Source organism: Phyllopteryx taeniolatus, chromosome 17 (assembly GCF_024500385.1).
Source record: "Phyllopteryx taeniolatus isolate TA_2022b chromosome 17, UOR_Ptae_1.2, whole genome shotgun sequence".
Lineage (NCBI taxonomy): Eukaryota > Metazoa > Chordata > Actinopteri > Syngnathiformes > Syngnathidae > Phyllopteryx > Phyllopteryx taeniolatus.
Genome location: NC_084518.1, coordinates 1,155,540 through 1,173,173, shown reverse-complemented (window position 1 = coordinate 1,173,173; position 17,634 = coordinate 1,155,540). Strand labels below are relative to the sequence as shown.

Sequence of the window (17,634 nt, the reverse complement as noted above, 5' to 3'; positions counted from 1 at the left end):
GTGGCAAGTGTATCTGTCGCCAGTGGCTCGCGAGCGCCCCCTTCAACAACCTCCCGGTGTGGCAATTGGGTTTTTTTTTTTTTTTTTTTTTTTTTTTCTCCTCGGGCCTGCTGGGTAGCGTTCCATTTGGAATCCCCGCAGCCTACTTGCACATTTATTGGGCCTTAAGATACAACGTGTCACATCACCTGGAAGATTCCACTTCCCACTTGAGCTTCTCTTTGCAAGTTTCGGCGACTGCGAAAGAGTTCAGGCCAGCGGGACGCCGAACGGGCCACGGGAAAAGACGCCACCTTTGGGAACGGGACGCGTCCAAAATGACAAGCAGCCGCTCGGCTGCAAAAGCGGACGTGCGAGTTAGCAACCGGCTCGGTTTAGATCGTCTTAGCTCGGCTTTCGTCGGCCTCTGCTCGGTTTGGCTCGGCTTAGCTCGGCTTTGGTCGGCCAGCTAACGCGGGCAACAAACATGGCCGCCCGGGCTGCGCCTCAAGAAGACTTCGCCAGCTGAGAGCTGCTTGCAGAACAACGAGGACCGAAGCCCCGAACTCCACAATACTCAGCAGCTTTGATTTCCCTCGGTGGTTTTGTTTGTTTTGTTTGTTTGTTTGCGAGATGGGGCACCCTCCCCTGGAGTTTAGCGACTGCTACTCGGACAGTCCCGACTTCAGGGAGACGCTCAAGTGCTACGAGCTGGAGCTCCACAGGACCAGCAAATTCCTCAAGGAATTAATCAAAGACGGCAACAGTGTCATCAACGCCATCAAGGGTGAGTGAGCGCCGCTTCGGCACACTTGGGGATTGGCCGCATTTGTCACGCGGATGCCAGAAAGACGGCAGATGGGAGAGCCACATTCGGGGAGGAACGACGACGACGACGACAACAACAACAACAACAAAAACAACAACAACAACAAACACCTTCTCGGACTGCTTTTGACTATTTCCCAAAAAAAAAAATAAAAAAAAATTATATATATATATATATATATATATATATATATATGTATATATATATATATTTTTTTTTTTTTCTCCACACAAATTTCAGCCTGTATGTGCTGCCCAAGGACTTCTGTGTCAAATGTATGGCCCGTGGGCCAGAACAGGCCCGTCGGGGGTAGAAAATATTAATTGCAATCTTTCAATAATAGCATAATTGCTGTTGCTCTTTGTGTCCACTTTAAAGATATGATACTGGCGTAGAGTAGTGGCGGGTTGCCAGGTTGGTGTGCGCTACACACAAAAATAACTCTTCTTTCAAAAAAAATAAATAAATAAAATGCAGATTCTAGAATAGAAAACTTCAGGCCAGTTTTTGAGTGGCGTCTGATGAACACCAAGTCAGTGTCGTCGAAGTTTTAGGCAAACGGGTCCTACAAGTGGCAACTTGAATCTGAGCAACTTGTACGTGCGCACACGCGTGTCTCTTTGCCACCCTGCAAGAGCGGGTCAAGTCCAGTTTGCCACACGTGGGCAAGCGTACGGTTCCCGGCTACATTTGGGTCAGCGTGCCCCCCCCCCCCCCCCCCCCCCCCCCCCCCCGAGCCCTCTCTGTGGGCACACTATTTGTTTTGTTGCACTCGCCGCCAAGATGCCATTTTGCAGGCTGGCAAACAAGCGGTGTCATTGTTGCTGCCGTAAGCTGAATGTCTTATTGTTCGACGCACCGATGTTAACGTCTATTTTAGCGCCGACAACCGTCCTCGAGCTGCACGCGTCGTGCATGGTCGCACACTTTGCGTATTCTTCACGAAAGAAGAATTGGGGCAAAGAAGGAATTGAGCCTAGCACGCACAGAAACGGTTAAGAAGATTGAAGAGATGATTTCAAATATGCCACCGGAATGTCTTTTGGTATCGATTGAACAGATGCGGGTTTGTTTGGATAATGGAAGCCAGACGTGGCGCGGATCATGTTGACCACAGACGGGGCTCCTGCTGACTTTCCAACCAGGGCAAAAAGAAAACGCCATCTTCAGGGCACATTGTTTTTTCCTCCAAAACAAAATGGATGAAGAGGTGTGATGTCACCACCCATGATGATGTTTGTTGTGGCGTATTCTGAGAATTTGTGGGGCTTCGGCTTGCAGATCAGCTCCTGCGAGCTTCTTATTGGTTCTTACGTGACGAGACGGATGAAATCCTTTGACTGGGTTGAGAGACTGGGCACGTTTGATGTTTTTCAAAGGCTTTGCGTATGTTTTCTCAGGTTATTCTGTGGCCGTGCAGAAGCTCTCCCAGACGCTCGGCGTCTTCCAGTTCGACGTCATCGGTGACTCCCTGACGGATGACGAAATTAACATCGGTACGTTGGTCGATACCCCAAAAAATCCCAGATTCCCCATCAAGTGCATTTGTTATCCTGTTAGAAATGCATATCGAGCAAGCGCCAACACAAAAAATGGGAACTAGCTTACGGCGTGGATGTTTTTGGCTAATGTTTGCATTTGTTTTGACAGCAATTTTACAGGCAAAGCTTTTTTTTATTTATTTTTTTTATTTAACCTTTGTTTTTCCAGTAAGGCGGTTGTGAACAGATTCTTATTTTACAAACAAAATAACAAAATATGTAATAATAAAACGAATACAAACTGTTTACATATACAATACAGATCATGGAAATTGGATAAACATGATCACATTGGCTTGTTTGTACATGATATCACCACTTATTACACGCCCTGTAGTTAGCGGAGCAGTGTGTGCCACATGCCAAAATGGCGTCCATGGAGTGGAATTCTCAATTTTATTGCATATAAAATAAAAGAAGCCCATTTTGAGAGCCTTCCGATTGTCCCGGTATGTGTGTAAATGTTTGCTTGGCCACTTCGAGTAAGACCGATGGGATGAGATTCAATGCAAGACCGAATTCTCAATGGAATAATGCTCCTTTGTGATTTACAGATACCGATGGAACTGTAATTGAGGACTGGTTAGAGCGTCTGCCTCACAGTTCTGAGGTTGCGGGTTCAATCCCCCGGCTCCGCCTGTGTGGCGTTTGCATGTTCTCCCCGTGCCTGCGTAGCTTTTCTCCGGGCACTCCGCTTTCCTCCCACAACCCAAAAACATGCACGCTAGGCTAATTGACAACTCTCAATTGCCCGTAGGTGTGACTGTGAGCGCGAATGGTTGTTTGTTTGTATGTGCCCTGCGATTGGCCGGCAACCAGTTCAGGGCGTACCCCGCCTCCTGCCCGATGTTAGCTGGGATTGGCTCCAGCACGCCCGCGACCCGCGTGAGGAGATGCGGCTCGGAAAATGGATGGATGTAATTGATGTTTCTTATTATTGCTGTCGATCATCCTGAGAGACGCGTGTACAATTTTGAGTTAGGAGCGAACGGACCGCTATATTCGAAGCGTGGGGTCCTTTTTGGACGTGCATTTTCTGAGTGCTCTGTGACCTTTCGTCCTCAGCTCAGTCGTTCCAGGAGTTTGCGGTCCTCTTGCAGGAAGCCGAGCACGACAGGATGATGCTGGTGGGTTATCGACTTCCTCCACACGCCAACGCCGCTTCCAAATATTGAAGTCTCCTTAGATATCGGGACGAACATTTGCATCATTTTCCTTGTGCGTCGTTTCCTCTTTCGCCAAACCTGAAAGTGGCGTCGGCGACTCGCTCTTTTCCTTTGCACGCGTCGCGTTCGGGTATTTTTATGACGGGTTCCAACAACTGGAAGCAGATCATGTTCGACTGGCGTGTCCCCCGACTGATCGACAAACATTTTAAAGCTGACGTCATGTGCTAAGCTGTGCTGAAAGCGATGCGTCATTTCTAGGGGGGGAAAAACAACAACATTTGTTTGCAAATCGAATTGCCCAAACCTTATTGAGCGACGCTGTGACTGTGTTTCATAGAGTGCGTGTGTTTATTTGGAATTCAAAACGTCATACATGCGCCCTATTTTCACTGTGCAGGTTCAGAATGCGTCCGATCTGCTCATCAAGCCTCTGGAGAAGTTCAGAAAGGAGCAAATCGCATTAACGAAAGTGAGTGTTGTGCCGCCGCCGCCGCCGCGTGACATCGGGCCGCGAGTCGAACGCTTACGCGGCGGGCGGACGAGCCTTCCGCACAGCCGACGGTTCGCCAAGAGCGACTTCCCCATTGTTGACGTCTTCGGAAGCGCCGTGTCGCAACGGGAAAAACAATACTCGCGCATATCTCCCCATGATTGCGCAAAAAGTAAAGCGTCAATCTGCTCATGAAATGGAATTTGTCTCGTAAGCATTTATTTGTTTGAAATTCCACTTTGACACCTCCCACGTACGCGGGACTCACTCACAATATCAACCAAATGTCAGACAATTGACTTGGATTCATATCCTTTCCTTAATATTTGGCATTTGTCAAATGTTTTCCCCCTCCGCCGATTCCATCGGTACGCTTTTCTCCGCTGTCATGAGATGTGTCACCGTCAAAAGGCATTTACGTACGTCAGCTCCTCAGCAGGCTATTATGATTATGATTATGATTATGATTCATCAATGTTGGGGACGGAAAGAGTTTCCCGATCCAAACAGTTTTGCCAGGAAATCCATTTCATTTGGAATCAAAGCGACGGCAGCAAGTATAGTTTTGGAAATTATGTTTTTTGCTGTTCGCAAAGCGTTTGGGACACATTTTCATTTTCAGCGGTAAAAGCGATGCGCACGCTTCAACACTAAATATATTATTGGACAAATCGCTCGTGTGGAAGTTTGGATTATTATTTGTTTTACTCCAGTCCGTAAAGACGGTGGCAAGAACACAAACGTCCAAATCCACAATTGGATCTTTTTCATGCAAACGGCCAACATCGAGCCACTGAAGAAAGTCGCTGCGCCTGACGCATCAATGCGCTTTCCAGAAGCTTCTTTTATCACGTGATGCGTTCTCTTGTGGCGTTCTGCAGGAAAAGAGGAAGAAATTCGAGAAGGAGGGTGAAAAATACTACTCGCAGCTGGACAAACACCTGAATCTTTCTGCCAAGAAGAAGGAGAGCCAACTTCAAGAGGTCGGTGACGTTTGGGGCGCCGGCGCGCCACGCGGCCGTTTTCATTTTTCGTCCGTGGTTTCCCGTCACGCAGGCCGATGAGGTTTTGTGTAAAGAGCGAGTCAACTTCTACGAGTCCTCGGTGGAGTACGTGTACCAGATCCATCAGGTCCAAGACAGGAAGAAGTTTGACGTGGTGGAGCCTGTAAGTCCTCACACGCGTGAAACCAAATACACATGACGGGGGGGGGATCCTATTCGGTGATATACAATGAATACATTTTGGGGGGGGAAGAGTTTGTGTAAGCGGAACAGAAAGTTCCAGCATGAGCGTTCCCCTACGGCACGAAATCACGAGGCGTGATTTAATGAATTTGGTGTGGAAGAACCCCCGACCCCAAAGCCATCAAACACTTTTGGAAAGAACGAGAAAGTAGGGGGGGGGGGGGCAAAACAAACCAAACCAAACCACTTCCAGCGTAAGTGCGAAATGTTCCATTGTTGTTGTGTGGCACAGGTGTTGGCGTTTCTCCACAGCATTTTGACCCTGAACAATTTAACGGTGGAGATGACGCAGGACTTCATGCCCTACAAGCAGGAGCTGCAGCTCAGCCTGCAGAACGTAAGCGGCCGCCAAATGGGTCACTTCGCCCGACACGGTTCAGGTGACGCAATTTCCGACTCGCTTGCGCCGTGCCTAAATGTCGCTACTATGAAGAAAACGAACGTCGTGGCGATCGCAAACGCCGTCTCGGCCCCTCCCTAGCGTACGGGCGGCATGAAAGTAGATCCGACGGTCGCGCTAAATCTAAATTTGGGCACCCGAGAACGTAAATGCAGCCTTAACGGGAATGCCGTGGCGCCGCAGACGAGGAACCACTACGAGAGCACGCGCGAGGAGATGGAGGACCTGATGAAGCGAATGAAGCGCTCCTCGCAGATCTGCAAACGGCCCAGCTGGCTGCCCATGGCGGGCTACCTGTACTGCCAGGAGAAGTGTGAGTGGCCCGGCGGAGAGAATTCCCTGCCGCTCTCGCGCCAGTTGTCTTGATTTTGTTTCCATGCCAACAGGGGCCCTGGGCGTGACGTGGGTCAAATATTACTGCAAGTATCGCACCGAAGGACGACTGCTGCTCATGGTTCCTTGCGAACAGAAACCCACCGCGAAGCAGGTGCCACGCTCGAGCGCCCTCGCTCAACATTTGAAATCAAAGACAAAGAAGTCAAATGCGTGACCAGATTGTGACTCCGCTTCGCTTCAGGGGCCCACGCAGCTGACCCTCAAGTCCTGTGTCCGCCGCAAGACCGACTCCATAGACAAGCGCTTTTGTTTTGACGTGGAAGTGAACGAGAGGTGAGTGGCGCGAACGCCAGCGGGCCAAATGGACCGTCGCCCGAACATTCCCCGAGCCTCAGAAGCAGAAAAACCCCAAACGCGCCAAGCTCCTATTTCTCTCCGGATGCGACGAGCCGATATTTTCCTCACGACGCCCTTCGCGACGAAATGCTGCGTTCCGGCCGAGGCGCTCGCTCGCTCGCGGCCGGCGCGTTTCGCAACCTTTCAAATGAACGAACGGCCATCGAGTCGCAAAGGTGCTGTGAAAGTGTGCCGTGACGTCGGGCAAGCGATCGGCGTGGCCGCGACGTGCCTGAAGGTGGCAGCGCTGCCCTTGCACACAAACTCAGCCTGGCGCCTCGCTGCCTGCGTTTAAAGCAGCTTCGGGAATCTTTTCTTTCAGTATCGGGCCAGAAAAAGAACCGCGCTGATATGGGATTTATTTGAAATGCATTTCTCTTGTATTGTATAAGCAACAAATATGTATCTCTCTCTGTCTGTCTATAGAAATATATTTGTATAGTACGTTGCCGGTGAACATTTATTCAGAATTGAGACGTCAACAGTCGGCTGATTAGTAAAATTGGCCAAACGAAATGAGGGCAACTGCTTGAGTGAACAATTTATCGAAGCTTTGCATTCTCATCTCGTTGCTTCTGCAGCAGAAAGAAATTGGAGACGGACAAAAGCAATTTTGCTTTGCGCTCTTTCTCCACGATTGGAATAATGTTTCGTCCAAATTGCATTCATGTCGTATTTCAAACACGGACGTGATCCCTTTCAAAAGCGAAACGGGCGCTTAAACGCTCGCCACGAGCGGAATAATGCCAACGCAACCCGTTTGTTTGTGTTTCCATAGAAACACGCCCGTCACGTTCCAGGCTCTTTCGGAGGGAGACCGGAAGTTGTGGATGGAGGCCATGGATGGAAAAGATCCCGTGAGTCGACTTTTCTTTCATTTTGGGTTGTCGCTCTCAGAGATATTTTCTGCGACCGTCGTCCACTAGAATTGGAGTCGATACGGGCCCGCCCACAAAATTGCGGCGCAGCTTTTTATATTTACGGCGGTACCTTGACGGGCGAGTGCCTCAACTTACAAGTGTTTCAAGTTACGAGCTGTCGCTGTTTTTTTTTTTTTTTTTTGCTTTGCTTTGCTTTGGGTTGCGGTCTAAAATCGTCGTTGAAGTAAAAAAAAAAAAAAACAAATAATAAAATCCAAAGCACCATGAAAGTACTGTAATGCCCTCACGTGGGCAAGGAGAGCAACAGGCGCCTTTGCGCTTTCAGCCGTTTATTGAACGGGGCAAAAAGTCGAACAAGACAACACTGGCAAGGAGCTGCTGTCGGCCACAACTCACATCCAGACGCTCACGCGCAGACACGTGCTAGGCCACGCCCCTTGAAAGCAAACCTGATCCAGCACAACAAATTCCGCAATCATTACAGTCATCAGACTTGATCAAATCAGTTCATTGCTTGATGTTGTCTGTTATCTTTTTTATTTTTTTGAATTTATTATTTATTAATTTTTTCCGGGCTGGAATGGATGAAAGGCATTTCAATTTGTTTCGATGGACAAATGTAATTTGATATACCGTACGAGTAAATGGAGTTGAAAACGGTGTCAGACGAGATGACGCCAAGTCGGTCGTGTCCGTCACAAAAGCGCTTCCGTGAACTTCGGGCCGGAAAAGCTTCAGCGCGGCTCCGAGGCCAATTGTTTTGGTTCGAAGTTTCAACAAGCAATTGTTCTCTTCGCACCTTCGAGGGCCGCTCCCATGAGTTGGCGTTGGTGATCGGCGGCACAATTCCAACTTGTGAAAGACGCAATGAAGCTTGTGGGACGCGTTCGAGCTTTGTGAGTGACTCCTGCTTTCTCTTAAAACGCAGACGCGGCTGTTCATGTCTCTTAAAGTAGAGAGCTTCGTTCTTGAACATTTTGGATGTGCCGGAGATGAAAATGGCGGCTGCCGAGCGGCAGTAAAAGTGAAGAGTTGAAAAAGAGACGTTTTTGGGCGCCCTCTTCCTCTGCGACTTCCTGAAAGATTCAATGGCGCAGTTGAAAACTTTAGTGATTAACGTCTGCGCTTCCAATAAGTCTTTTTTGGGAATGGTTTTCCTAAGGTAATTGTGACTTTTGCTTGCAACAAATTGAAAAAACGCCGGCTCATCCGTTGCGTGCTTAAATATTCCTAACAATAATAACGTCAATAACTGGCCGCCAAGTTGGAAAAGTTGCAGCAGTAGCGTTGCTCCGCTTGCAAATTCCTTGCGATGATTTTTTGCAAATTGGACCTTTTTATTTGACGCACTTTTACAGCGTCAACACCTGCTTGCGATGTTAAGATCTTCCACTGAAATATTTTCAGGGCTAAAATAGAACTCATTTGCTTTGGCGAAAAAAAACCGCACACATATAAAAATGCGGATTATTGTGAGTACTGTACATGGCATGGCATGGGCATGGCACGGCATGGCATTAGCGTGGTGAAGGTTTCGAGTCGAATCCTGACCTCCGTTTAGGGCGTTCAGCAGCGTTGTTTCTGCTCATGTATTGACAATGCGTCATCAAATAATGACAGTGAAAGTTGATCCGGTAAGAAGGTGAAAGGTCAATTTGCTAGTTCCGTCGTAACGTTCTGATTTAATCTGTCGTTTTTTTTCTCCCCCCCCCCCCATTTCAGATCTATCACTCCCCAATCCACAAGCAGGCAGAGAGTAAGCAAGCTTGTATTTCCACTGCACGTGCGGGCGTGGCGTGGCCGCGTGCCAACGAATGTTCGAGGCTGGCGAACTGCTCATTTGAGTTTTCTGATGTTTCGTTTTTTTTTTTCCTTCTGTCCAAACAGTGGAACTCAACGAAACGGGATTCACGTTTGTGCGCATGTGCGTCGACTATGTGGAAGAAAAGGGTGAGGAGTCTCACAGTAATCCTACTTCGCTTCTCGCTTGGTCTGCATTTGCGCTACATCACGGGTGTCCGACGCAAGGCCCGAGGGCCAGATCCGGCCCGCCAGGTCATTTTGGAATTTAACCTGCGTCTCGTTTTTGGTGAACACTTATGCCGGCCACCATCTCAATGTTGTTCATTGTAGTGGTAATTGACGTAAAAAAGTTAGAGACGTGGGAGGAAGACAGAAAGCCGCCACAGGAAGGCCTGAGCTGCGGTTTGAAGCTCTCAACATCACTCCGAAGTGTCAGGCAGATGTGCTAACCACGAGGTCACCGGGCTGCCCTGATTGTGTTCACTTAAGTCAATCATTTCCGAAGCGCGATCAGTAAGTCACGCATGTTTTCCGATGAATCATTTTCTCGGACTTGAGCGCGTCCCATTGTTCGCGAGCAAGACTACGTGGTCAAACGGCGCATTCCTAAACGAGGACGAGCATGTGTCTGTCGAGCTCAGCGCTTTGCGGAGACGCACGCGGTACGTTTCCTTCCATGCTCTTTGCTGCCTCTTTTGCAGGACTCACACAAGAGGGCGTGTACCGGACGGTTGGCAGCAACATCCAAGTGCAGAAGCTCCTAAATGCCTTCTTCGGTAGGGAAACGCACGACACAATCGGCGCCGCGGCCCCCTCCCGTCACGAGATGCCGACCGGTCGAGTATCGGCGTCTGCCTCGCGGTGCGCGGGCTCGCCGGGGCTCTGCCTCGGCAACTCGCGGCCAACAAATTTGGTACTTTGTGAAGAAGCAGATGCGACGCATGTGTGGCGGTGCGATTTCATGCGCTCTGATGCTGTGGCGGTGTTGTTGTTGGTTTTTTTTTCCCCCTCCCTCCAAGCATCTGGCAAACATAATGAAGTGTTCAGCGCCCAACTGGTCGGTGTTCTCTCAGGGAAAAGGAAATAAAGAGTTGCATTTGAACTGGAGGGATTCATAACACAAACGTGTCCAAAAATCAACTGCTTGCTTACGCGTTTGTCTGTGGACAGTGGTCAATAAAGTTGTAGTTAACTAGTTATTACTGTGGAAGCGGGAGCTGACCTGCAAGGTTCGAGTCCCACTGCAGACGCACAAAAAAACCTCTTCATATCTCTTGCTAAAATATGTATCAAAAATGAAACGATTCTTGTCTTAACAGTTTTTTTTTTTTTTACCAACCCCCCTCTTTTTTTTTTTTTTTAAGAAATTGAACAATTGTTTAAAAAAAAAAATCTCCTTAACGTCTGATATCAAAAGTAGTTCTGAAGTTGTTGTGTCTGTTAATACGACGAGGAAACGATACATTGATTTGATTTAGTTTGACGGTCAGAATGTCCTTGAAGGGAAAGCCGAACTCCAAACTCCCAAAATGACTTTGAACAGAGCCGTGACTTCGCCTTTGATAAAGCTAGCGCTCCTGTTTTTCAAAGGCGGGGGCGCGGCGAGAGCACGCAAAGGCGCCCGAGCGAGGAGTCGCGGCCGCTGTTTCCTCTGCTTCTCTGTGATATGGATGACAGTGCGTCAAAAAATACAAAAGAAGTAGAAAGAGTGACTTGGATATTAGTCTGGAAATCAAGCCGCTGAAATGAATTTCAATTTCCGATCCATCAAATGAAAGCTGCCGTGCCAGGACATTTGGCTTTGGAGGCCGGCGCATTCTTTTCCATGAGCCGACTCCCGCCGGGCACTTCGAAGGTCGAGGCCAGCGAGACCTCGGAAAGCACATCTTGCAAAATGTTGCATGTTTCTATCGGCTAACGTGATGACCGTGATCAAATCTCATTTGACTCAAGATGAACTTATTAAATCTGGCCTCGTGACAAACCACAACATTCGCAAGCGGTAGTCCCGGCTGTTCACGTTTGCGCTTTTCTCGCTTTGAGAAAATGTCGTCTTAGCGTGTCCTCGAGGCGCCGCGTGTCTGTTGTCGCACACATCGTTAGCTTCTGTAACACCTCGCTCGCCTTCCGCTTTGCAGATCCTGCAAACTCGGCGGACGTGGACCTGCGTGCCGGCGACTGGGACGTTAAAACCGTCACCAGCGCAATGAAGTTTTATCTGAGGTGTGTGAGCGTATACACCAGTACGGATACCTACAATTGATCCCGTTTGTATTGTCACCTAATATGTACAAGCGCCGCGCTGGATCTAGTTGCGTAGTGCACGTTAACACACAATGGAATTGTCTTGAAACGTGCAGCTATATCGAATGTCGATTTGGCTTCTCTGTGACTGTTTCCTACTGCGCTTGCGTTTTTCAAAATGCTTGGATTTCTTCCCAGAAGTCTGTCGGAACCTCTGATGACCTACGATCTGCACCGAGACCTGCTGCTAGCTGCAAGTAAGGCGCCTTTTTTGACCGCTCCGGGCTCTTTATGATCTGAACTGTGTGATAGTTACGCGATATGAGTCTTGATCTCATTCCTTAATTAGTTGAGCAATCATTTAATTAGGCTTGAAGGTTTTCAAGGTGTTGGCGTGGCCCAATGCGAACGCAGGGACGCAGCGGAAGCGAGGCAGGGGCGGCAGGTGTATTCTCCCGAAAAAAGGCAAGCAAGGCATGTGGAGTCATCGAAATATTTCGTGAACAAAGTCCCAAAATAACAAGATTCAACGTATAGAATAGACTCGCCGCGACGACAAACACGACAGGACTAAAGAAACGTGACGTATGACGAAAACGCACAAACCAAACTACAAACAAATAGACGAGACAACGAGGCACACCTGGACAAGACGCGAGCGACCGGAGGGAGCCGATTGGCCGTCACGAGGAACGCGGCCGAGTCGCACGGAACAGCCCGAAGCGGACCAAAATCTAATCTCGACTCTTCGTAGACAAGCGAGTGGTGCGGCATTGGCTGGAAGTTCAGCTGATTCGTTTAGAGGGAAAAGGAGGGAAACTGAGTCACTTTAGTCAACATCGTAAAAGCGAGTTTCACGGCAGAAGTCTTTCATTCCGGCCGGATGTCGCGCTGGGAGATCCTCGTGACTTTTAGTTTGCTTCAAAAGACTCGGCCTCATTTTATGGGCTGCGATGTTATTTGGTTTGCCTTTTATAGACACCCCGCAGTTTTACACAATTCGTTTCGGTAGCAGCTCAGTTGGACGTTTTAGAAATTGTTCTGCTCGCTTGAGCAAGTCGCTCTAATGTGTTTGGGATTCGTTGACCCCTTTGCCCTTAACGTATGCTTTTGCCCCATCAGAATCGGACAGTCTGGACTTCCGACTGAGCGAGATTCACTCGCTCGCCTACAAACTACCCGAGAGAAATCGGGAGATGCTGGAGATGCTTCTCAAGCACCTGGCGGCGTAAGTACGTCCCCGTGCGCGCTGCCGTCCCAATTGCGGCGCCTCCTTTCGCGTCAAAGCGTGCCGTGTGCGTCGCCAGCGTGTGCGGCCGCAGCCGAGACAACCTGATGACGCCGTCCAACATGGCCGTCATCTACGGGCCCACGCTGATGAGGGCCAAGGAGGAGACGGTGGCCGCCATGCTGGACATCAAATTCCAAAATATTGTCGTGGAGATTCTGATCGAGGAATACAAAAAGGTACACGCTTTGACTTGAGTTCGCCGTTAATTGCTGCCTATGGGAAGGCTATTTACATTTGCAGAACTATTTTACATATGTTGTATTATTGCAAAAATGCTTTTGTATCACTAATTGATGCCTAACGGGCACCTGGCGCCCTTTGCAGTTGAGGGCCCGATTACGATATTTGGCAAAAGTCAAATTCCGAGAACAGACTTTAAAGTCGGCGGCACGGCGGGCGACTGGTTAGAACGTCTGCCTCGCAGTTCTGAGGACCGGGGTTCGATCCCCGGCCCCGCCTGTGTGGCGTTTGCATGTTCTCCCCGCCGGTTTCCTCCCACATCCCAAAGACATGCGTGCTAGGTTCATTGAGGACTCTAAATTGCCCGTAGGTGTGAATGTGAGTTCGATTGGCTGGCGACCGGTTCTGGGTGTACCCCGCCTCTCGCCCGATGATCGCTGGGATAGGCTCCGGCACGCCCGCGACCCGCGTGAGGAGAAGCGGCTCAGAAAATGGACGGACGGACTTTAAAGTTCGTCCGGGGTCAAATGTTTTCACCTTGCCACGCTTCAACAATTCCCAGCGGACAATTTGCCTCCCTGATAGTAAGCGGCGGCGGCGTTTTTTTGAACGGAGGTAACGCTTCCTCACCGCAAGTTTTGTGGCCATCGCAGATTTTCAGCCACGCGCCGGAGGACAGCAACGCCCCGCCCGTCCCGCCGCCGCGCATCACCCCGAGAAAGCGGCAGCCCATCACCATCTCCAAGCGGCCGCCTCGTCTTTATCCGCCTCCGAGTCACGAGCGCTTCGTCCAGCAGCGGCGGCGCACCGAGAGTAATTATCAGCCTGCATCCCAACCCTGCTAGTAGCGTCATTTGAAGTCAAACGTGCCGGCAAGTTTCTGAGCCTTGTCACGTGACCGCTGTGCAACAGACGGAGCGAGTAGCGACTCGGCGGTGGACGGCGACGCGTCGGCGAGCCCCGTCCCCTTGCAGAGGACCAAATCTTCCAACTGTCCTCCGCTTGTTCCTCGAGAAGCTCCTCGCAAGCAAGCGCCGCTGTGCAGAGCGGCCAACGTCGATGCCAGTCGGGTGGAAAGGCCGGAGTCGTCTTCGTCGCCCAACGGAGAGCGCGGACCCCCCGTCGGTCGAGTAGCGTCGTTCCGGGGCCGAAGACCTCCGACGAAAGGTGAGCTTCCGCAAACGCGCCCGGCTCTCCGCCGCGCGAGTCTTCTCACGCTAAGGATTGCGTGTGCCGCTCGGCAGGAGATTGCGACGGACCGAGCAGAGCGGGCCGGGCGACGCCCGTTTGCAGACCGCCGGTCAGACCTCCCGAGCCGCCCTCCAGGCAGCCCGCCGGCGGCGACGCGTCCGCCGCATCCTAGTGAGACGCCGCTCACCTTGCTGCCTTCTGCCGGATTTCATTTGTCAACTTGTTTTTTATTGATGTGGCTTGCGAAACGCAATCTGGCCGACGAGCAACATTCCGTATTTAGCGACGTTCTCGAGCCATCTGGCGACACTTTTTCCAAAAAGCAAATCGTTTTCCATATGACACGAAAGCAGCCCAGCGGAACGTCGGCGAAGACGTTAATTTTAATTTAATTTAAATGTAAACATTTTTTATTTTTTTTTTAAAAGATGTTGCAAAAGCAGTGATTTATCCACACGCTGGGAACGTCTTTCAGTTTGACGGCTCGTTTTATGACGCTAATTTAGCGTGTTTACGTGTCGCGGCGAAAGGGGCATTTGTCCAAGAGGAAGCACTTATTTTCAAGAGAAAAAATATCTTTTTTTCCAAATTATGAGTTGATGCTGGGGGGAAACAAAGCATGTTTGCTATCGGGAGAAATGACGCAAATCCCGGGAAAGAAAACCAACAATTGTTTTGATGAATGTCAGTCTCATTCGGGATTTTTTTTGTGAAAAATCTGAGATATTATTTTAAGATATGAACAATATGAAACCTATGTAAATAAGTCATTCATATTTTTTTTTTTGGAAGACTTAAATAAATAAGCCCCAAAATTCCAGTGCGGCCCGAAGTTTTGGAATGAGACGACGTCCCGCGGGAAGCGTTGCGCTGGTCTCGGACGGCGCGTTTCTAGTTTTGAGAAGCTTTCACGACAAATTCACCTGCAGGCGCTTTTCAAGAACGGAGTCCAAGGATTCCTCAGCGCCAAGAGCAAACCTTCGGCAGGGAACGAGACCGCGTGCGGCGCCCGTCCGCTTTGACCGAGCGGCTCGATAGCGTGAGGATACGCTCATTGCAGAACAATAACGCTAAGATCATCACACGCTGATTATTGCGCGACGGGAAGAAAAACAGCTTGTTTGTTATTCAAAACGGCATCCATCAATTTTCTGTACCGCTTATTCACGACGTCATAAAAAGTTTCATTGGTCTTTGTTATAAGTCTCCATTGTGACCTATAAATCATTATTAGAATTATAAAATACATCATAAAACCCACCCATCCATTTCCAATCTCTTTCAGCCAATAGCGAAAGCAAAACATTGGGCAAAAGGTTGCCTCATGGTTTGAATTAAGTTTTGAAAAACCAGCGGGACAAGCCATTTACTGGAACTTAAGTTGCAGAATCTGCAAAAACGTTCCGAACGGTCTGGAGCAGGATTATTGGAGTCAGCCAGCCAGCCAGCCAGCTTGTCCTTTGGCTACAATCTGCAGAAGCCTACTTGGATGTGAAGGCATTTTTGTACATCATTGAACATGGCGGCTGCGAGACAACGCGCACGCGCACACACCGCTATCATTTCTACCGACATATGATCCTCTTCTTTGTTTTCTACAGTGTTGCCTCAAAGGCGAAATTCTTTGAGAATGCCTCGAGAAACGTTAGCAGGTATGTCAAAATCCTTGCAAAATGAGGGCAACTGCTATGTTTGGCTACTTAACCAAGGAGGACCAATCAGAGTTGAGTGACATTGACATTACGGCCAATCAAAAAGCCAGCTTATATCACGTGATTATGGAAGAAATAATAATCACTATTATTGATTGATTGGTACTGAAATGACAAGTGACAAACACAATTATTCATTGATTTCAAAACTCAAAAGAACAACCAGAAAATACATTTGTAAAAGCACAAGTATTAAAATAAAAGCGATCAAAAAAACAGGAAATGAATACAAATAAATGCTTGGCCTCTTAGGTGCACGTATGGAGGCACACTTACATCAAGACAAAGCAGTTTCTATCTTTCCGTACTCTTTTTATCGTGTCGATTTCCCTTTGAAAAATCTTTCCTCTTGTGCAGTTTAGCAGCTTTGCAGACACCATCAGCAGCGACAAATGAGAAAAAAGAGGCGAGTCTTCCATTGCTCAACGTTCTCCGTACGTTTGGCTTTTCAAAACCCGAGCGTCTCGTTTGTTCCTTCAGAGCTGAGCCGAGCTGAGCCGAAGCCGTCGGCGCCTGGCACGTGACCGGCGCGGCGAGCGGCCGACCGAATGGTTTGAATCCTTTCGAGGCGACGCGGCCGCAAAGTGACTTTCGAAGGTCCTTCCGAAGTTTGGAGCTTTTCTGTTACTTCCTGTTGCTCGACATCGTTGGAACTTACTTCCAATTCTGTCCTTTCGTAACCTTTGTGTCATCAGTATGTGATTAATCCAAAAGTGCTTAGTTTGAAAGTGTCAAATTCATTTTTCCCCCCCCCACTTGAACATGAATAAGCAAATTGTGAGTGGAAACATAACGGAATTTTATATATTTCTTCCTTTGCAATTCTTCTGCTCCTAAATCGGGCATCATGAAAAGTATTCATACGTTTATGATGTTGAAGTATTTTCTGCCCTTGTAGGTCAAGTTTGTGCCGGGGAAAAAAACCAAGAAACTGTTTGCACTTCCAATATATTTTAAGCAAATTTTGTAAGTGTGAGATTAACGCGCCATTGTTCCATTTGTATTTACCTGGAAATTGTTTTTGTGAAGCAAATCTCAACTGCTTCTTTCTGTTCCCTTCCCTGTTGTATTACAGATTTTTCATATTTAATTGAAAGTGTTTCAGTCCCTTCTTTTGGTGCGTCAAAACTTAAAAGGATTGAAACTTTGTACATTAACTTTCATTTTAAATTCCGAGTGAGGAGGAAGCAAAAATAATCTGTGTAGCGTTTAAAAACGAGCAGCCACTTTTGTTTACAGGCATATCGAATGCGCTTTCAAGAAACACATCGTTCCAACAGTCCAACTTCTGACAGCCAGCAATGTTTGTGACGACAAACAGCTTGACTCTTTTAACAGACTTTGTTTTTCCCAAAGTTTTATGGACACCGAGTAACTGTTGTTGACGAGTTGACCTGGTGTGTAAAAAAATGGATGCAATACAACCCGTTGACTTCATTTCCCCCCCCCCCCCCCCCCCCCCCAAAAAAAAGTTCTTTTCTTCAAATGTGTGCCAAAAGCGGGGGCACTGCTCCCCTGCCCTGTGGTATCCCATGTACTTTTTAGTATTTGTTTCTCTTTCGCAACTATTTATTTTTTTCCGGAGCTACACTACATTGCTCAGCGGGGGAAGACATGATTGCATTACTCTTAAGGGAAGCAAAGGAGGGGACGTTTTTGGGAACCGTGCTTCTCGGAACGACACCTTTTTATTGTTTCTGTGTAAACAGCAAAAACGTTAGTCTGACATGGATACGTGCATGCGTCCTGTTGTGTGTAGGCATGAGGGAGTACGTCACAGCCAAAACAACACAGTTGATTGGACCACAATGTTGTCGTTTTAATAAGATATGGGACAGGTGTGTATTTGTTTGTGTCATTTTTTTGGGAGACGTGGCCGCCGACTACACTACATCATTTTCAGTCCCTAAAAAAGCCCAAAAGGAAAATCTAAAATCAGATGGGT

At 48.5% G+C, this 17,634-nt stretch overlaps 1 protein-coding gene across 7 annotated transcripts; it reads left to right on the top strand.

The window, feature by feature from the left end:
- The first annotated feature begins 206 nt into the window (after positions 1 to 206).
- LOC133467387 (oligophrenin-1-like) lies at positions 207 to 16,779 on the top strand. Of its 7 annotated transcripts, none has more exons than XM_061752202.1 (24): positions 207 to 766; positions 2,209 to 2,304; positions 3,415 to 3,476; positions 3,916 to 3,987; positions 4,890 to 4,991; positions 5,065 to 5,175; positions 5,488 to 5,592; positions 5,839 to 5,968; positions 6,042 to 6,142; positions 6,233 to 6,324; positions 7,166 to 7,244; positions 8,991 to 9,024; positions 9,156 to 9,218; positions 9,773 to 9,847; positions 11,210 to 11,294; positions 11,514 to 11,572; positions 12,438 to 12,543; positions 12,623 to 12,782; positions 13,440 to 13,599; positions 13,699 to 13,953; positions 14,031 to 14,148; positions 15,579 to 15,629; positions 16,052 to 16,095; positions 16,170 to 16,779. In XM_061752202.1, the coding sequence occupies exons 1-23, from the start codon at positions 613 to 615 to the stop codon at positions 16,083 to 16,085; spliced, it is 2,304 nt and encodes a 767-aa protein (XP_061608186.1). In that variant the 5' UTR covers positions 207 to 612; the 3' UTR covers positions 16,086 to 16,095; positions 16,170 to 16,779. The 7 variants fall into 7 exon arrangements, with proteins under 7 accessions (XP_061608186.1, XP_061608185.1, XP_061608189.1 ...); XM_061752201.1 differs by having other exon boundaries at positions 209 to 766; positions 11,517 to 11,572; positions 16,047 to 16,095; XM_061752200.1 differs by having other exon boundaries at positions 212 to 766; positions 16,047 to 16,095.
- The last annotated feature ends 855 nt before the right edge of the window (positions 16,780 to 17,634 follow it).

Coding starts and splice junctions, on each gene's coding strand:
- LOC133467387 (XM_061752200.1), top strand. CDS start 613: ATGGGGCACCCTCCCCTGGAGTTTAGCGACTGCTACTCGGACAGTCCC. Junction 9,219..9,772: donor CGACTATGTGGAAGAAAAGG/GTGAGGAGTCTC, acceptor CCTCTTTTGCAG/GACTCACACAAGAGGGCGTG. Junction 9,848..11,209: donor GCTCCTAAATGCCTTCTTCG/GTAGGGAAACGC, acceptor TCCGCTTTGCAG/ATCCTGCAAACTCGGCGGAC.